The 18,192-nt window shown below is 55.2% G+C and overlaps 6 protein-coding genes across 6 annotated transcripts; 1 reads left to right on the top strand and 5 right to left on the bottom strand.

Annotated features, from left to right (window-relative positions):
• Positions 1 to 1,858: 1,858 nt before the first annotated feature.
• Positions 1,859 to 3,043, top strand: GGS23DRAFT_494096 (uncharacterized protein). The gene has a single exon (XM_051514420.1). It carries the CDS (start codon positions 2,139 to 2,141, stop codon positions 2,838 to 2,840), a length of 702 nt encoding a protein of 233 aa, XP_051373030.1. The 5' UTR covers positions 1,859 to 2,138; the 3' UTR covers positions 2,841 to 3,043.
• A 144-nt stretch (positions 3,044 to 3,187) lies between these two features.
• Positions 3,188 to 5,721, bottom strand: GGS23DRAFT_563827 (exocyst complex component Sec6). Its single transcript, XM_051516110.1, has one exon. The coding sequence runs from the start codon at positions 5,499 to 5,501 to the stop codon at positions 3,246 to 3,248; it is 2,256 nt and encodes a 751-aa protein (XP_051373029.1). The 5' UTR covers positions 5,502 to 5,721; the 3' UTR covers positions 3,188 to 3,245.
• A 1,116-nt stretch (positions 5,722 to 6,837) lies between these two features.
• On the bottom strand, positions 6,838 to 8,384 carry GGS23DRAFT_595951 (uncharacterized protein; the record flags this gene model as incomplete). Its single annotated transcript, XM_051518401.1, has 8 exons — positions 6,838 to 7,307; positions 7,364 to 7,425; positions 7,480 to 7,601; positions 7,665 to 7,916; positions 7,969 to 8,036; positions 8,091 to 8,127; positions 8,179 to 8,198; positions 8,264 to 8,384. 8 exons carry the CDS (start codon positions 8,382 to 8,384, stop codon positions 6,838 to 6,840), a joined length of 1,152 nt encoding a protein of 383 aa, XP_051373028.1.
• Positions 8,385 to 10,647: 2,263 nt separating this feature from the next.
• Positions 10,648 to 12,319, bottom strand: GGS23DRAFT_493703 (Clavaminate synthase-like protein). The gene is made up of 2 exons (XM_051514418.1): positions 11,975 to 12,319; positions 10,648 to 11,908 (listed from the first exon to the last, which is right to left on the bottom strand). The coding sequence occupies exons 1-2, from the start codon at positions 12,081 to 12,083 to the stop codon at positions 10,788 to 10,790; spliced, it is 1,230 nt and encodes a 409-aa protein (XP_051373027.1). The 5' UTR covers positions 12,084 to 12,319; the 3' UTR covers positions 10,648 to 10,787.
• Positions 12,320 to 13,439: 1,120 nt separating this feature from the next.
• Positions 13,440 to 14,530, bottom strand: GGS23DRAFT_604562 (beta-lactamase/transpeptidase-like protein; the record flags this gene model as incomplete). The annotated part of the gene is made up of 2 exons (XM_051519616.1): positions 13,440 to 13,568; positions 13,658 to 14,530. The coding sequence occupies 2 exons, from the start codon at positions 14,528 to 14,530 to the stop codon at positions 13,440 to 13,442; spliced, it is 1,002 nt and encodes a 333-aa protein (XP_051373026.1).
• Positions 14,531 to 14,964: 434 nt separating this feature from the next.
• GGS23DRAFT_493781 (uncharacterized protein) lies at positions 14,965 to 16,876 on the bottom strand. The gene is made up of 3 exons (XM_051514419.1): positions 16,601 to 16,876; positions 16,314 to 16,511; positions 14,965 to 16,224 (listed from the first exon to the last, which is right to left on the bottom strand). The coding sequence occupies exons 1-3, from the start codon at positions 16,664 to 16,666 to the stop codon at positions 15,400 to 15,402; spliced, it is 1,089 nt and encodes a 362-aa protein (XP_051373025.1). The 5' UTR covers positions 16,667 to 16,876; the 3' UTR covers positions 14,965 to 15,399.
• Between the last annotated feature and the right edge of the window lie 1,316 nt (positions 16,877 to 18,192).

Below are 18,192 nucleotides of genomic sequence, written 5' to 3'. Positions count from 1 at the left end.
AATGTGAAAACCCGTGCTGGGACAACGCCACGTTGGAGATTGGCCGCGTTAATCTGACATACAAATATCACCTCACGGCTAACTACCTTCTCTCGAGGCTGCTCACGCGTGCTGCGTGGCACGAATACCTTTACATACCCGGATCACCCGTCTCTCGGCCAAACGCCTGTACCGCAGACCGTGTAAGCATGCCGAGGTGTGGAGCGCTGGGTCACCGCGAACATTCTTCGAGTTATCACCTACCCACCTACCTACCTATCATGGACCTGGCGCCAGCAACCGGCTCCCTAGGTGGAGTTGTACGGTGGTAGGAGGCAATTCACGATGGATATCACGCCCCGCACTCAAACATCCAGTAGGTACGTGATGCATCTGCCGGTGCCATCGACTCGCTGCTTAATTATCTCCGGCTATAACCTGACGCGACTCCTCGGTTCCTTCAGAGTAGACCACGGGACTCGAGTTGCACTAGACGATCGAGGATACCGCCCAGGTACCGATCCGCTGCCATACACAAGCACGTGATGGACCCCCGACTCTCGCTCGGATTCGTCACCGAAGATCGATCCCCCCCCTCTCGACCTCGCCAGCGTCTACCCCAAATAGAAGCCGAAGTCTGTTTCCATCTACAATATCGCTTCATCGGGTAGGGGACCATTCACTCTTTGGATAGAGCGGTTTATTTTCTAGACAGTTGAACACGATTAATACCGACCATGTAGGTGGCACCTATCATCATGTCCACCATCCCTGTTTGTCTCTGCCCTCCGTCCGATCTATTCGTTATACTGAGGCTTGATGGCTTAGCTACCGGCTTCATGATAGGTTATCGAGGCGTCAGAAAAAGCCTCCCTCTCCCTTTAGCGTCGGATGCAGGATCTTGATAGACCTCGACAGCCCGGTCTCCGCTCACTCCGCCCCTTGGCATTTGTTCCCACATCCTACCAACCCAAATATAGCCCATGCTCCTCTCCTCGATGGCGGCGTGTTTGCAACGGTGAGTGGACGACGGCTTGGAAATAGACTCGTCCACGGCGATGCAATCCCTCTTTAGTCAAGAGCTACCAGTGTTTTTGACCTGACAACCGACATGTACATTCTAATCATCTTAGACGCATGATATCCCTAGCCTATCGCATGGCACGCCCCGAGTTACATTGTTGCCATTGGCCGTCAGAACGCCGGCGGCTTACCGGGCATGAACAAAGGAGCATCTCAGTGCCTGATACTTGGTCTCATTTGACGCTGACCCGGTTATGGTTCTTCATCGCTTGACAATGACTTTTACCCTTCACCCGTCTCCTGTCACCGCCTCACCGTGCGTTTGCAGTCCCTCCTTCCTCTCGGCGACCTGATTGGGTCGTTTCGACGACTGTTCGGGTCCTCAGTATTCGTAAGCGAAAGCAAGCCCATCTGATTTTCGTCGTTGCTGGGTATCAGATGCGGGATTACTGCTACCAATACGACATTGATCAACGACGACAAGACCCCATCGATAGGTGGCAGGCAGCCCACGGTTTTCTTTGCGTAGTCGTGCTCGGCGACCACTCTTGTCGGGCAAGAGAGCCGATCCGACATATTCCCAACCGACAGTCGTCAACCACGAGTAGACGCATGAATGCGGACCCCCAGGATCGTCGTATCAAAGCCCGCAAGGCTGCCCAACTCGCCAACAAGGCAACCGAAGTCTGTACGATCAACTTCCTCCTCACGAGATAAGCGGCATATGTTGCAAGCGTCGCCAGCTAATGGCAGATGGACGTTGCAGCTGGAGGGATCTCCGTGACGTCAGCTCCGTCCGTCGGCCAGGTCTATTGTCTAAGGCCTTCGCCCCCTATTTCCGCATTAGTGGTAGCTGAGGTTGGGCGTTATTCGTGAGGAGAGATATTGAGTGGCTTAAATTAACGCACCTCTTCACACGCATATATGAATGCATCGTATATAGGCTGGTTGGTAACGAGCATCAGGCCTCTTGCGAACTTTGGGAGTCTTTCGGGCTCTGAAGGAGGCGATAAGACGTAAGATACTGGGACGAGCAAGCATCCACCCATACAACATGCATGGGTTGTGTTGGTGGAACTAATACGAATCGGTGATAAACCATCGATTCCCGCCTGTCCCCCCCTTGTTTTAGCCTAATGGGGAGGATCCAGCTTTCACCCTCGGGAATAGCGACAGCAAACAGAAGCAAGCGGTGGGTGTTATATGTAAGGTACCGGTATTCCGTGATTGGCCAATTCTTCTTCGAGGGCGCATATAGGCGTAACGAGGGAAACGCCTATTACACATATATACCGTTCTTTTCTTTTTCTTTTCTTTTTTTCTTGTGTCTGTTGGGATCTCTTTCTTTGGCGAAATCGATGACAGCACGCCTTTTTCGACGCATCGTGGTAGTATACGCGCCAGGGGAAGCTCGAATACGGGGTTACGCGTGTATGTACACAGCTGTGAGTAAGACGTTCACCGAGCCGTTTTTTACAGCTGGACCGCCTGGTGCCCCCATACGAGGTATCTGTCGACTCATACGGACGAGCCCCAGCCATTGTAATTTTTTTTCCCTGGTCATTTTTTTGGCCGTCGTTGTCAATTTCCTTTCCCTTCCCTCTCCTGCAGCGCGTGGAATTGGGCGGCCAGGTGGCGTAGGCAGGCAAAGCGACAGGTCGGCCGATCTGATGAAATTAATTAAATCGGAGCGGGCGGGCGAGATACACATATCGTGTAACCGCCGCCACCAAGCCCTATTATGGGATTATGGAGAGAGAGAGGGGAAGGGGGATGGGGGGAGAAGGGGGGGAAGAGACGATAAGCAGTGGCCAGGAACAGGAGAAACGGAAAAATAACATCTAAGACATGGGTCGTGTCGGCCGCATCATATCATTCTTGCAGAAGAAAACTAGGGCTAAGGGTACCGTGGGTAGGGACAGGACCCCGTTGCACGTCGATTCTTCTCACTCTTACAAGGCGGAATTGGAGCAGGCAAGCAAGCCAGTAAGCAAAGCTGGCAAACACGCGGTAACGTGCGGTGCGGCCCGTCTTACGCCTCCTTTTCTCTCTCTGTATACGCACCAGAGGACAACCGATACGCGTCCCCTTCCTCTCCACCCCTTACTCTCAACTCCCGTCCTCGCTCACTATCTACTCTCCGTCCACACACACGCACGCACGCACTCACACACACACACACACACACACACACACACGCACACATACACACACACACGTACACTCCCCTTCTCTCTCTTTCTCTATTTGACCTTACCCATGATGGTCTCAGGCCCGCGGACGACGTCCATCTGGGCGGCGCGGGCCTTGACGGCGTTGAGCATGCTACGCTCGAAGTCGTCGCGCGAGCGGAGCACGGCCTCGACCCAGGTGATCTGGAGGTCCCAGTAGCGCGTCTTGAACTCCTGGAAGACGTCGGGCACCTCGTCCTTGCCGGCCGTCAGCAGCTGCAGGAAGGACTCGGTCACGCGCCAGGTCTGGGTGATGTCGTTGCCCAGGTCCGCGTTCGGCAGGCTGCGGAAGAACTCGAACGCGGTCGAGACGTCGTTGAAGATCTTGTCCTGGAACGGCTCCGCCCGCCGGAACTTGGCCCCCTTGTTGCGCACCCCCATCAGGTACTGCACCAGCAGCTCGTCCGCGAAGATCTCGATGAACACGTCCACCAGCGAGTGGTGCAGCACCTGCTGGTAGTCCCCGACGTACTCCTCCAGCGTCGCCACCATCTGCCGCATCGCCGTCGTCTCGTACCACCGCGGCGTGAAGAAGGTCGGCATCACCGCCCCGAAGTCCACCGCGATCACCAGCTTGGCGAACTTGCTGAGGCACCACGTGCTCAGGTCCACGTAGCTGTCGCGGAGCAGGCTGATCTCCATCTCGGCCCGCTCCATGTACTGCGGCGTCACGATCGGCTCAAACTTCTGCTTGAAGCTCGACAGGTACGCGAGCCGGCCGTCCTCCTCGTTGTCGTCGATGCAGGCCATCTGGTCGTTGGCCGTGGCGATGAGCCAGTCCTGCAGCGCCTGGAAGCCCTCGAGCTCCGCCGTCTTGTCCGCCTCGTACTTCTCCCCCTCCTCCTCGAGCATCTTCTGGAAGGACTGCTGCCGCCCGCGCAGCCGCAGAAACATGGCGTCGATGACGCCTTCCGCGACGTCGGTCCTCTGCGAGTTGGCCGCGACGTCGACCTGCTCGCGCAGCATGCGCCACATGTCGACCAGGTTCTTGGTGCGGAAGTAGCCATACTCGTCCGTGTCCAGATTCGAGCCCTCGACGTTCCGGTCCGCGAAGTCGCGCCGTTCCTGCGCGAAGATCCTCTCGATCCACTGGTCGAGGAACTTGATGATGAGCTGGCGGAAGTCCTTGACCAGCTCCTGCTCCCGGTTGTCGAGGACGTGAGGTTTCAGGTCGCTCTCCGAGAAGCCTAGCTTCCTCATCTTCTTGTAGTACTTCTCCGGCCAATTGATGATCTCGAGCGTGTTCGCCGAGCTCGACTCCGGATCCTCGATCATGCTGATGAGAAAGTCGTGCATCTGCTGGTGATATATGTCCCCGTACGTCTTGAGAATCTTCCACTTCTTGGGCATCAGCGACACCATGCCTTGCTTAACAGCATTCAAATCGTTAAAAAACCACTTCATCATATCGGCCAACTTCGTAGGGTCCGCTAAGAACTCCTCCCTGACTTCGGCGAATTGCCCTTCGCAATTGACGGCGACCGCTTTTAGAAACTTCTCCTTGTATCCCCTAACCTTCTTTGCACCGTCCGTGATGCTCTGGAAGCGCGTCGCCATTTCTTTGTGATCCTTCAGCGCTTCCTGTAGGGCCTCGACCCTCTGGTCACTCTTCTCCTCGGCTTCCACGATGATGGCGAGGCGCACGACCAGGCTATTGTTATCGGCGATGAGGAGGTTGATCATGTTAAGCGCTATGAGACCGACGTGCTCGTCGAACCAATCTATCGCCTCGTCCAGCCGCGAGAAGTAGTCCTCCAACGTAGACTGTAGGCTCCGGTCCTCGGCTCGCTGTATCTGCTCCATCGCATCGTCTCGGATGTTCCGTAGTTGCGTCAGCTCGTAGTGGACGCCCAGGAGATTCGGCATGTTCTCCTTGTCCTGCTCGTCCTCCTTCAACATGCCCTCGACCCTATTAAGCCGGTCGTTGAATTTCTGAAGGTTGTCCACCATGGCCTCGACGGCGCCGAAATTCCTATGCGCCTGCGACACCAGGTTGATGCTGGCGAAGTCCTTGATCATGTTCTGCGACTCGGAGCAGAGGGTATCGATCTTCATCATCTCGTCCCGAATGGCGAGCAGTATCTTCTGGCCGTCGGCAATGCCGTTCATGCCGGCCTGTGTCGTCTCCAGCTGCTCGCGCAGGCCGCCCCGTAGCTGCGAGTCGACGGCGGCTTTCTTGCGCGTGAATTCCAGCTTCAGCGCGGGGATCTTGTCGAGATCATCTGGGTGTCGGAGCAGCTCCGAGAGCTTGACCGGGGGCGCGTCCATGGCGAAGTTGACGGAGGCACCCACGGCGACCGTCACGCGGTTGTCGTGCCCAACTTCAGACCATCACGCAGGTTGTTCGTCGCTTGTCTTTCCGAGCGTGTGCGGGTGTTCGAATGCTAAAGTGTCGGCGATGGCTTTCGAGAGCCTAGGAGGGAATGGATGCATTCATCTGATGTGGCTTCGAGGCTGTATTGAGTAATGGAAATGGGGAGGTACCTCCTGTAAGCTGGGAGAGTACCGCAGGCATTATCTTGCGTACCTCCTAACGATCTCCTATCTATCTTACATAACCACCCTAAGACCGAGGCTTATATAAGGCCCCGTTACGAAGGTATGCACATCGGATAACTACATACGCACGTCTTGGGTCGCATCGCTCCTCCACCCGCGGACTTCTCCCCGTTCCCTTCCATCCCCCCTTCATCCTTCAGCAAATAAGGAAACCCGTCACATGCCATGATCTTCGTTGCATTGCCGAGGGGTAACCGTTTTACGGATTTGGACAACCTTTTTTTCGACGACAGCATAGTTACCCAGTGCATTGCATTACCTCCCCGACGTGATCTTGACTTATTCTCGCCCCGGGACACTATCCATAGGATCTACTGCCAAGAGACTCCGCTGGCTATCTCTTTCAGCAGTGCTCTGTGACTCACTCCCGGAGTGCCAATGCCAGATATATATGCCAAACGATTATCATTGGATGGCTCCTTCACATATATACCTAGGTAAGTAAATAGATAAGACAGACAGGTATGGACTTAATCGCTACAGCACTCCTGAGGAAGTTCATAAGGTCCTCTCGTGGTAGGTTTAGATGGGCGTGCCTCAATGGGCAGAGCATATATCGACTACATATCGATACTGCTTTCTCGTATAATATTACCCCAACTACATACCAGATGGGTGAGTTAACTATGTTGTTAACATGTTGCTCGTTCATATAGGGTTGCCCCTTTCGCCGAGCCTATATAGAGAGGCGCTTCTAGAATAATATGTCCAGCGATATGTACAATCCGGGAGGCACCAGGCTCCTTATTAACGTCGATCCGTATGCACTCAGGTCGTGCCGTCTATTTCTGTTTTGTTCCTTGGTATTAATGCCATCCGTTGCTACCCACGGGTAACGGAACTTGGAGGCTTGGATCACATCAGGGGTATCACTTTTTCCGGTAGAGCCTCCCAACTTGTTTTCTCTTTTTTTCTTTCCTTTTTTCGTTTGCAAGATCTCCGTAATCATTATGGTTATCAAGAAAGCGTTGTCTATTTCGACCGCCGCAGCCAGCCAAGGTCTTCAGAGTTTTCCGTGGTCGGGGACGCGCGGGCTGGCCTCTCGTTAGGTACTATTCCTCGGCTCGACGTTGTGCTGTGAGGATGCGTCGGTGAACGTCGTCGCGCTCTCTGCCTGGGATTCGACGTGGTGTTGTAACTCGGTTGTGACCATGATAACGCCGTTCTGATCGCTCTTGTGCGGGAATATCTCGTCCTGGCTGCCGTTCTCGCTAAGCGCATCCATGGGCACAGCCGTGGCGCGGCTCGTCATGCCGAACCCCGTCCCCCTGATCTGGTTCTTTGTCTTCTGTGATTGTATGTACTCCTTCCGCCCACGGTTCTGTAGCGGTATCGACGTATTCTTACCCCCGGAGTGGCCGTAATAGGTCTTGGAGCCTCCGCCGGAAGACAAGCCGAGGGCGCTGTTGAGGCCGGGGATCTTCGCCGCAACCTGCCTAAGCGAGGGGATGCAAGAACATATGATGAGGGCGCAGATTTCGGTCATCGACCAAATCAGGGGATCCGCGAGCTCGTCTGTTGCGTGTGAGCAGGAGCCAACAACATTAAGGGGCTGTCGTCGAGCCACTCACATGTATCATTAGAACCTATCGCTGTAACGTATACGATGCGTATCACTGCGATTGCTGTTACTCTGTCGCGGTGGTTAAGCGGGAGGTTGCAAACGTTCGGCCCTCTAGGTACTTACAGTAAACCCAACGAGAGCATAGCAATTAGGCCAAGCCTCTTGACCAACGGTAGCTGAAGCTTCCACGTGGAGGGTATCGGTTCGAGGAATAATATAAGATCGCTAATCATATTGAAGACGAACTAGGCGAGCAGGAGAGGTTTCTTAGCACTTATATGCAGTCGAGTTGGGAAAAGATCACTCACGGTGGAATACCAAAGCGGGTGTAAGTCAAGACAGGTACCTTCCATTCTGAAGTTCCAGGACTTTTCTATGGGGATGCATTTGAATAGGGTCACGAATGTCTCTTCGATAGACTGGCATAGGAGGAACCCGATGAGTATCTTATTGACGATTCGGAAGCTGCCTTCGGGAAATATCCTCAAGTAGAGTACCGCGAAGGATGCTTTCGCGATCTGCACCCCCCAGCTGTACGTGACCGAGCTGGCTATTTGGAGCTGGAAAGGGTCAGATCGGATGAAGCGTTGGGAGCGCGAGTGGGCGTCGTACCTTGAGATAGATGTCATAGTCCTCGTCGCCAACTAGGTGGCGGTCCACTCCTAGTCCAAACCTCGTAGCTTTGATCCGGTCAGCCTGGGAAGCCTTTACGCAAGAAGATCTCCCATACGTACCAACCATCACGCAGGTGCACATCGCCACCGAAAACACCTAGAGTGGTCAGTTGTCGTATTGTATCTGTGCCTGGGGAGTGTGCCATACAAAGCCAACGAGGATGAGGACTGCCAGAAGGTGGTAAGCAAATGTCTATCAACCAGGTTTTTACGGTTGTGGGGGATGAACAAACCATCATCCCATCCCATGGTCTTGTGCAGCCATCGCGCGGCCACTCGAGAGCTAATGGCAACTCCGGTTGTCGAGACCAACACCGCACCGGCGGTGAGAACAGCATGTCCCTTTGAGCTCATCGCACTCGTTGTCAGTTATTAGCGTGGGCCGTCAGGGGCGAGAAACGCATGTCAGCGTTCTCGACCCGTGATTTTGGGTCGACGCTGTGGGTGTTTTTGGCTGGCTTGTAATATTATCGGATCGGAAACACTCAGGTGGAGAGGTCGTAAAGCAATTTGAATCGTCTCTTGTCGAACTATATAAAATCTCTACTGTACATGAGGGGAGTCAAAGACATGGGGGGGTGGACGGGGTGGATAGGGTCGGTAGTCGAAGGGTTACAAATAGGTCTATACGTTCTCAAGGCGTGGTAGGTATCACCCGGACTTCTCTCCGGCTCTCTGTGCACGATGAAAAGACATTTCCCTCCTAACAAGCGGCGACACGCCTGTTCGAGGCAAATGGGCATGAACACATGGATACAGGGTGATAGAGAAAGTGGGCTACCATCAGTAGAACTTAGGCTAGCTAAATAGGGTCCCCAGACAGAACAACACGGTCTAGCCCTCGCGCGTTGATCAGGGGAAGTCTATCGGTACCACTACAGATGTGGTCTAGTAGTTTTGGAAGCCCGGCAACGGACATTAGGGCTGGCCGGTGGATGGGTATGCCCGAACCAGTACGACGTTCTAAATTAGTTTAATTCCCTGGGTGTTGATAAACCTCCCGGGGGTCGAGAAGGCTCTGACCAAGTATGTGAACCCTAGACAGAGTATTCTTATTAAGGGCCGACTTTGGAAGCCGTATAAATAACACAGCTTTACTGACGGAACAGTCATGACAGCTTAGAACGTTGTGCTGAATTCTGTATTCATTCCTATACCTATACCTAAGTTGGGTTACGAGGAGAGAGAAGAATAAGATGGGGAAAAGAAGCCCTCGGTTCGGCCTCTAGCGTCTGTTCTCTCTCCCGGCTTGTTACCCTTTGCAGTCCCATTTCCGCGGTGACTGATGACACCGGATCACGCTGTGCGTTTCTTCTGGGAATACCTTGCGAATGCGGCGTACATAACAGTTCGAAAACACCAGCAGACCGGGTTTGCGGTCGAGTATGAAGCTAGCGAGCCAGGGGAGTGCCGGGGAAGTTGTTAGTAGCGCGCTAGGTTCTTGGAAACCTGGTTGAAATCCTCACCGGCTAACTGATGATCCGGGGTGGAGGAGATTATGGGAAACGCTATCCTACGCCTAGCCAGTCTCAGAGCCGGTTCTGTCATCAATATCAGGGGTGACTGGCACTCAAAAGACACCCCCTACGCCTCTTACTTTGTGGTAGCAGTGAGGGTTTCGACTAGTATCCTTATACTACGTACCTAGTACCTCTGTCTTCTCTTCTACTCTTTTGCGTAGCCCTAACTCAGTCCCCCTTGCTCTCGCGCAGCACTCATACCGATCCCGAGTGGATATGCCATGCATGTCATAGAAATAGCCGTATAACGAATGTTACTATACCCGAGAAACAAAGAGGAAATTGGGGCTTGGTGTAGCCCACAGCTAAGGGGAATCGGTTTCATAAAATAAACAAATCCCAGTTGTACGAACTACATCGGGAGTTGTGAGTCAAGTGTCGGCTCGAATCTCATATCGGAGGGCGACGTGTTCTAAGAACACGGCGGAGACAGAAAATACACCTCATCCACCACCCTCCTACGTTCAGGCAGCGACGGCTTCTTTCACTGAAAAGTCTCTCTATCTTGATGACCCATACTTCATTCACGCTCGCTTACTAGCCTCCATGACTGCTATGGATTCTAGTGAGCTGAACGAGACGTCTAGGCCACAAGAGGGACTAGGTGGTTCCACCTACGAGTTCGGCTCTGTCCCGCGCGTCTGAGCGCCTCCCCCAGGCTTTTCCGCTTGAGGTGTAGTGCCTCACCTGTTCGCCTAGAATCGCCGAGGAACCCGCTGTTTCTGCATGGTGATGGCGTTGGGCAACAACGTGTTGGACAGACACCGAACGATCGTCACCTGCATCGGCATACGAGAAGAAGCGCCTCGTTTAGCGGGGATAGGCTGGCACCGATACGCGAGCCCACAGCGACAGATGGCGAACGGCAATGGTAAATTTAATTCTCCACGAGTTCGTCATCTCCAGATCGCTGGGTCGTTAGGAGAGAGATCTCTCCGACTCATCCAGTCATGCTGAAATGCGGCAGCTGGGGGATCAATTTGAGATTGTGGCGCTTGCTTGGCTTTCTCGATAATTCCGATAAAGGAAACCAACCGGAAGGCTGGCTAGCTAAGGAGTTGACTACTCTATGTCTAACCACGCAGTGGAGGTCGAACACGTCGAGCCATAGCTATGCCAGGATCACGGCCCCAGGTATCTTCAGCTCGACGGCAATTCAAAACGCATCGCTAACGCATAATACTATTACATCTCTACCTATATATTGCGGCAGATATGATAGTACACATGGTTTATCTTAGTCGGCCTCCAGTCTTGCTACAGGCGGCGTGTCGTTGACCTGGATCCCTCCTCGCTTCTTCTCGTCCGAGTCCCAGAAGGGCAACCTCCATCCTCCCTCGTCTTGGGGCACAGACAACCAGAGCCTCAGCAGGTGGCGCCTCGGCTTGCCGCTATCAGGACCGAAGTCGCGATACGCGGTCCTCGCGTGGAGGGTGTGGGTATTGGCGACGAATTGGATGTCGCCGACACTCAGAATCATGTGCAACTTCACTCGCTCACAAGTGGCCTCGAGGAGTTTGACCGCTTCCTCTTGCTCGGGTGACAAGGGTGGGATGATCCCCTTGTCAGAGAACCGGCTCAAGCTGCGGACAAAGTACGGATCCCACTTGCAGTATACGCGCTGTTCGCGCTCTGGGTTCGCCGGGTCTGGTGTCTCGAGGTAGAAGACGGCCGCTTTGATGTACGGCTCCTCTCCGTCGGAAACCTCACCCTTCCGGTCGAAGTACCATACCGGCTTGGCGAGCAGCTCGGCAACGTCTGGCCGCTCCTCCTGCAAGACGTTCCACACGTTGTGGATAGACGCCACGTCCGACTCGCCGCCAAACTCGGCTTTCGCGAGGCACAGCAGGCCGACGATGTCGCAATCGTCAGCGTGGAAGAACTGACGGGCGTTGGTCCTGTATATACGGACTTTGTCGATCTGCGTGCTATCTTCGCCGAGGTCCTTGACGTGCCCCAGGATGTGGCCGCGTCCGTTCTGCGAGACCGGGTAGCCTAGGTGGACTCCTAAGCCCATATAGGCGACGGCGGATTTTGGGATGCCCCATTCGTCGACGGGGAAGCCTTTATAGAGAATAAATCCCTTTCCGTTCAACAGCTCGCGGCGCATGGTGGCTAACGACGACCCTAGTTTAGGGAGCCGGAAATTTTCCTTGGAGATGCCGGTAAGGGGTAGATCGAGAGCGATGAATTCATCCGCCACCTGGGACAGCTCGTCTAGCTCCTCTTGGGAGAACTGATGGATCCATCGCTCGGGATAGTCGGCGTAGTCCTCCGCCTTCCATTCCGTAGGGCCCCCGATGCGTTTAGGGAACGCGCTGTAAGGGTAAACCTGGTCAGGTAGCGGGGGGTGTTGGCCTATGTCTCAGTCAGCGCCTTGGTCTTGGTCTATGAGGTTCTTTGTCGCCAATGGCATCAACTCACCGGTCGTCTTGAGCCCGTCGGGGAAGATAGACCGGTCTGCCTGCTTGGCACGGGCCTTGAGGCTCTGGACCGTATCGGCCGGGGTCTGGACGTCAAGTGCGGGAGCCATAGCTTTAGTATGAGCTCTAGGTTTCCTCTACTTCGCCTTTCCTGTCTCGACCTTATTGTGGTCCTGCTGCTGCTGTGCCACTTTGCCTCCGAGGACGTAGGTATCTCACGAAGGCGAAGAGTGGCCCCCTGTAGCTCTGTAAATATATCTATGGGTTATGGTTAGAGGCGTGAACAGGGAGGGGAATCGGTGGGGAGGAAGAGTAAGAAGGGAAATAAAGTAGATAGGCAACAAAGAGGTGTGGTAGGGTATATAGGTATGATAACTTAGCGATGTAGATGACCTATTCGTCTGCTTGTCCTCTTTCTCGGCCTGGCATTCTGAGGGGGTCTTCACGACGGGGTTAGCCGGACAGAGTTACAACCTGCCCTTTCTGCTCTCTCACTATCTTTCCCCTCTGGCCCGGAGCCTATCGCGGTGCCTGATCACGCAATTGGCAGCACGCAATAGCGCAGAGAGGGTTGCATCATCGCCTACCATTCAAATGTGGGCACTATAAGTACGCCTATCGAAGCTTGTTGGATCGCCCGCGAATGGAACCACCCAACTCCCATCGCGGCTCCAGACACAGGTGCCTCAGAGCTCCTCGGGATGGCAGTGGTGCCTCCCAACATGGGTAACCCGTATATGGCCGGGACGTGGGTGACGCATTCGATTGGCCCCCGCTGCCGTCGTCGTGCACGTCCTACGACGGCCAAGGAGGCGAGGGATTCTCTGTGTCCCCCCACCTCTGCGCTGCCCCGGATCCGCCGCCGGTTGTCGGTCTTGGCCTCGCCATTGGGATGAGGCCGGAAGGGGCCGAAATTCAGGCAAGAATCCGTCTCGCGCATCGCCCTCTCGACTGATCCCAAGTCGCTGACTTTGTACGCCATCGATTCCCGGTCCGCGTACGAAGACACGTTGCCTCGCACGTCATTGCGGGCCGAGATAGCGGAAAAGCACTAAAAGTCTCGGATGAGAGCGCGATGACCTCAGGGGATATAGCGGGCTAAGGCGACATCGGAGAGCAGATTGACCCCTCATTTTATGCATAGGTAGTACCTACCTAGGTTAGGCAACCCATTAATCGAACGCGTAGTGTCAACTATTGCATACCGGGACTTGATATCGCTTAAGGGCCGAGTCGAGTCCGTCCTGGATCCCAACTACAATTCCTCGCATTCCCTCCCATCTATAAGGTCGGCTATATACCTACAAGTACACCTTGATGCCTTATCCGTCTCACCAATCTTCGCCTGTGCGACGAATTGAAACCCCGAAGCAAAAAGAAGCAAGGCCACATTTCTTCATAGCTGCCAGCATTGGCTAAAAACGGAGGTAGGCATGCCCACTCGTCAACGCATCTGCATCTACCCCTCATAGCTTGCCTGCTCGCCGATAGGTCTCCTCCTCGAAGGCCTTGAATATAGGTCGTACTTGAGGATCCGACGGCGGCATGACCTGCGTGCCAAACGTGCCGCACACGCCAGCGGTGCGGTCGATGAACTGCCCTTCCGTTAGCAGTCCGGCAAGTAACTAGCGTCTAGAAGACGGTGTCAAGGGGAGGGAGAGTAAAGGGGAGCTTCGGAACGCACCCAAGTCAAGTTAGCCGCCCCGCCCCACAGCAAGGCGCCTCTCTTGCGGTATGGGTGTTTATCGCCGTCGACCAGAATCCCGCCCAAGCCCCAGTCGTACTCATTGGTCAGCGGCCAGTCCCCTACCGCCCATTCCGGGTTCTTCATCTGCTCAAGCAGGGACGCCTTGCTTGCCGGTGTCAACTGCGGTTGGAACAACGCGGCCGCCGTCTCCTTCTTCAGCAGCTTCTCGTCATCCACGAGCAGCGAGTGCAGTATCTTAATGTAGTCCTTGATGCTGGATAGCAGGCCCTGTCCGCCGAATGCCTCCTTAAGACCCGTGGTGAACGTTTTCCTATCGGCGTTTTCCACTACGGGCTGGGAAGGGTCCGCGCGGAAGGCCATAGGGACCCTCCTGGCCTTGATTTCGGGGTGGTTGTCGACGAAGAAGGTCGTGTTCTCCATCCCCAATGGTTCCCATATGTTCTGTCTCATGTAGTCCTCGAGCTTTTGACCTGTTAGCTTCTCGATGACCTGGCCGACACGGTCGATGCTGCTGCTATACGCGTAGGCCTCGCCAGGCTCGTACAGGAGCGGCAAGTCGAACGCGTCGTCGATGGTCCCGGGATTCTTCGGCGGGCCCCTCAATTTTGAGACCTTAGCCAAATCACCACTCATGAAATCGTAGCCGGCCCCGGCGCTGTGCGTGAGCAAGAGACGAAGCGTGATGGGGTTCTTGCGCTTGCGTGTGCTGGGCGCTCCGTCGTCGCCAAAACCGGTCAAGATCTCCTTCTCCGCGAAGGAGGGAAGGAGACGTGAAACGTCCTCATCGACCGTCACCAGTCCTTTCTCGACAAGTTGTAAGGCAGCCACGGAAGTGTGCAGCTTAGTCATCGACGCTATCTCGAGCACGGTGTTCTCATTGTACGGGCTACCACTGTCTGACGAGAACGCTTTGAGGTAATCGACCTTCCCTTTATCCAGGGTTAGCTCCTTGACGCGAGGACCTGAGCGAGGATCAGGATCTACGAGTCGTTCGAAATACCTTCCTTGTCCTTCGCGGCCGCGACAACGCCCGGAACCACGCCGTTCTTAATCGCGGTTGCTACTTTCTCCTCGAAGGTGGCCATCTTGCAGTTCGCACTTCGCTTCGTTCGAAAGCAGGGCTTATTCGCGATCGACCGACTACAGGAAGAGGAGGGAGGGGGGTATCCTTAAATATACGTGGGGGTTATCGTCAGGGGAATCAGATTGGGAAAATGGCTTTCTTTAACTAGGTACGTCAACGACAGCCTTCACGGCTAGCCGAAAATGAAATAACACCAACTGTCGAGCTCGATTATAGATGAACCAGGCGGAGGGAGAGGGGGTGGCGACGTTGTATTCACCTCACGCGCATCTACCGATTTCGACCTGAACCTCGGAACGTAACCCCTCTCTGAGTTCTCCACGTAGGGGTTGGAGTAGGGGGTCCTAGGATGCTTGGCGGGTCGTCCACGCCTATTTCGAATACCTAACGTTAGACTTAAGGCAGATCGTGTTTGGGACTCGCTATTACTTCTCGCGCTTATAATAGTCAGATGGTCATGATATATGTATCATCAACCATCGCGCGCGGGGGCTGAAAGTAGATAGGTAAATCACTCATAAGTAGGTATCCATTCGCAAAATGGGGGGTATCTAACGCTATTCGCCTCGACCTTGTCTATATCGTAATCCATATTCATCTTCTACCGGGCATCTGCGGGCTTGTCACCACCTACTCATTTGCGGGACAAGCTCATCTGCGAGCTCCAGAACGGATTCGGCTGGAACTCGGCGGTCGACGCCGCCGCCATCCTTCCCTTGTTGGAGTTAGATCGCAGCTCCTCCTCCTCCTCTTCTTCACGCCGCTCCCCCAGCAGCCTCCCGTCCCAGGCTCTGTCGTCACCTTCGGCACCCTCGACCGCGACCGGCGGCGCGCAGCGTATCTCGCCACGCAGGATCTCGACGGCCGAGACGAGCGGGAGCAGCAGCATGCCGACGGACAATAGCTGGCCGAAGCTCCAGTCGCGCTCCCCGGGGTCGGCGAGCGGGATGGGCGTCGCGTCCGAGAAGGCATCAGCAAGGAGGACGACGCGCGCCGTGGCGCCGACGGCGCTGGCCAGCATGAGCAGCAAGCCGACGACACGGAAGACAGCGTAGAGACGCCGCGCGCGACTGTGCAGGTACCAGGTGGCGAGGGCGAAGACGACGATGTTGCCGGTGATGACGGCGATGGTGCCGAAGTAGGACAAGCCGACATTGTCGCCACCGTTGCCGCCGGGCGGGACGACGGTGTCGCCGCGCCACGCGCACGCGACGGGCAGGGTCGCGTTGCTGAGCCCGCGGCGGACAGCCTGCAGGACGAAGGCTCCATAGACGCTCGACAGGACGAGGTTGGCGAGCATGAGGGCCTGGCGCATCCAGCGCAGGACCCAGTCGCGGCGGAAATCGCGGGCCAGCGCGAGCAGAGTCGCGTTGTGGACGGCCATCGAGAGTAGCGAGAGCATCCACACGAGAAAGAAGTGGTACTGCGACATGGTCGACGTCTTGGCTAGGCCCACGCTCTGTATTTTTGATTTTCAGATACAGTTAGACACAACCCTCTACATTCCGAACGGGCCATCTAATGCACCCCGGGTACGGTGTTAATTACCTGGATTCCGATGCCGGTCAGGATCTGCTGGTCGGAGTACGCGTTGAGAAGCTTGCGCCGCAGGGTCGAAGGCTTCAAGGTAGAGGAGGAAGACGGGGAGGCGCTGGCGCGGTTACGGGTGTAGCGCACTTCCTGGAACACGAGCGAGGCGCTGATGAGCAGTGATATGGCGGCGGTAACTATGAAGGAGAGGAGGACCTGCCGCGGCCGCGTGTTAGTGGAGCAGTTCGGGGCGATAGATGGACGGGTAGACGGCGTAGATGGATGCCGGGATCATCATAACTTACACCGATGCCCGCGACGCCAGCATCGCTCGGGACGGCCTCCGGCGCGATGGTGCAATTCGCCGCCATAGTGTCGCGTGGGGGGCGTAGAGATAGAGGGGATGTGGACTAGATTATGGACGGCTCCGAGATGTCCAGTACCTTTCTCCCTGTACAAAACGTCGTAGCGAGAACTCCGACTACCTCTATACACAGGTATGTACTTAGAGGTAGGTAGGTATATATATCCTGCCTTCAGCCTTCTGCCCCCTCCTCCCTAGACCGAGGAGCTACCTGGGCGGAGGCGTACCAGCCAGCCTTTTTGTTGTTTAAAAAAACGTGGCAGAAGCCGCGAAGACAAAGAACGGGTGGAGGAGAGAATAGAAGCGGCACACAAAGCCGGGCTGGACCCGACCCAGCGGGTAGAGAGAGGACAAGGCGGGTTACCCGGTATTAATACCGACAAAAGCTGCAGCGGCTAGAAAGAAAGACAAGAGAGGGGCGCCGACGATGGGACGGGAAGAAGCCATCAGCAGCCAGAACGGCTGCGCCTTGTTCATCCCCGCGTCGCGCCCTCATTCGCCCATTCGTTCCCTACGTCCACCCGCTCAGAAAGAACCTGGACCAGACCAGAAAAAACCCTCCGCGACAATGTACTTCTGTCCTATTATCTATCTAGGTACCTACCTACCTCCTAGGCAGCCATAAGCAGCTTGCCCGTCTCCCTGCTACGCGCCGGCCATCGCTCACGCTTCAACGTCCCCGGCTCCAGGCAGAAAAGCCCCGGTCGGGTCGGGCGCCCGCGCGCCGCGCTCTCGTCTCGTCCCGTTTCCCGCCCTCGATTCGCCCGCCCGAGCGCGCCAGATGAAACGTACGCCCGTCTCCCTACCTAGACCTAAGCACCTACTCAGGTGCCCCCTACGACCAGTCAGCACGTAATAAATACCTAGTAAGCGAGCTATCCCGCGCGTATCCGGCCCAGCCACGCACGCACGCCCGCACGCAACGACGAATAGCAGGCGGCCCGCGGATGGAGGCACGTAGGTCCTCCGTACGTAGGTAGGTAGGTATTTCGCATCCCGCGGCGGACGGCATCGCAAAGTGGCACCAGTACGTTAGGGACTCGATGTGCCTGGCTATAGATTTGTGTACTCTTTTTATCATATCCATTGGCTTGCCGCCATCTCCCTCCCTCTTCTCCTTCCCGTCTTTGTTTTTCTCCCATCCTCTTTTCATCCATCTCCTCTTATCCCCCACCGTCCCCTCTCTCTCTTTTATTTATCACTCCGCCAGAGGAGCATGACAGGTAATAGTCGAAAAAGATGGGCCGGGGATCTACTATCTTGGGCATTTTTTTCCTTTTACAAGAAAAAAGGAAAGGGGGAACCAGTTAGTTCATTTGTGAAGTTGAGCCTGTTCGGCATCGTTCAGTCTGCCACCACCCCCGTTCCGTTCCTCGTGTAGATGCCACTCTACCCCTCCCCCCTCCTTAGGTCAAACGAAAAGATAGGAAGTAGGTAGGAGAGTGAGAGCGAGATAGAGAGACAAAGAACGGTGATTTAAATGGAAAAAAAAAGTTGGGATATCAACTGGCTATGGCAAATGTGACCGCCGTC

The sequence above is a fragment of the Durotheca rogersii genome (assembly GCF_024521655.1).
Source record: "Durotheca rogersii strain YMJ 92031201 chromosome Unknown GGS23scaffold_7, whole genome shotgun sequence".
Lineage (NCBI taxonomy): Eukaryota > Fungi > Ascomycota > Sordariomycetes > Xylariales > Xylariaceae > Durotheca > Durotheca rogersii.
This window is presented reverse-complemented; position numbering and strand designations above follow the sequence as displayed.

Bases quoted from the DNA above. Each gene is read 5' to 3' on its own strand.
- GGS23DRAFT_494096 (XM_051514420.1), top strand. From the start codon at position 2,139: ATGGGGAGGATCCAGCTTTCACCCTCGGGAATAGCGACAGCAAACAGA.
- GGS23DRAFT_563827 (XM_051516110.1), bottom strand. From the start codon at position 5,501: ATGGACGCGCCCCCGGTCAAGCTCTCGGAGCTGCTCCGACACCCAGAT.
- GGS23DRAFT_493703 (XM_051514418.1), bottom strand. From the start codon at position 12,083: ATGGCTCCCGCACTTGACGTCCAGACCCCGGCCGATACGGTCCAGAGC. The intron at 11,909-11,974 runs GTGAGTTGATGC...ACTGAGACATAG, and splicing joins CGACGGGCTCAAGACGACCG to GCCAACACCCCCCGCTACCT.
- GGS23DRAFT_493781 (XM_051514419.1), bottom strand. From the start codon at position 16,666: ATGGCGGCGAATTGCACCATCGCGCCGGAGGCCGTCCCGAGCGATGCT. The intron at 16,512-16,600 runs GTAAGTTATGAT...CGGCCGCGGCAG, and splicing joins CTGGCGTCGCGGGCATCGGT to GTCCTCCTCTCCTTCATAGT. The intron at 16,225-16,313 runs GTAATTAACACC...TCAAAAATACAG, and splicing joins TGACCGGCATCGGAATCCAG to AGCGTGGGCCTAGCCAAGAC.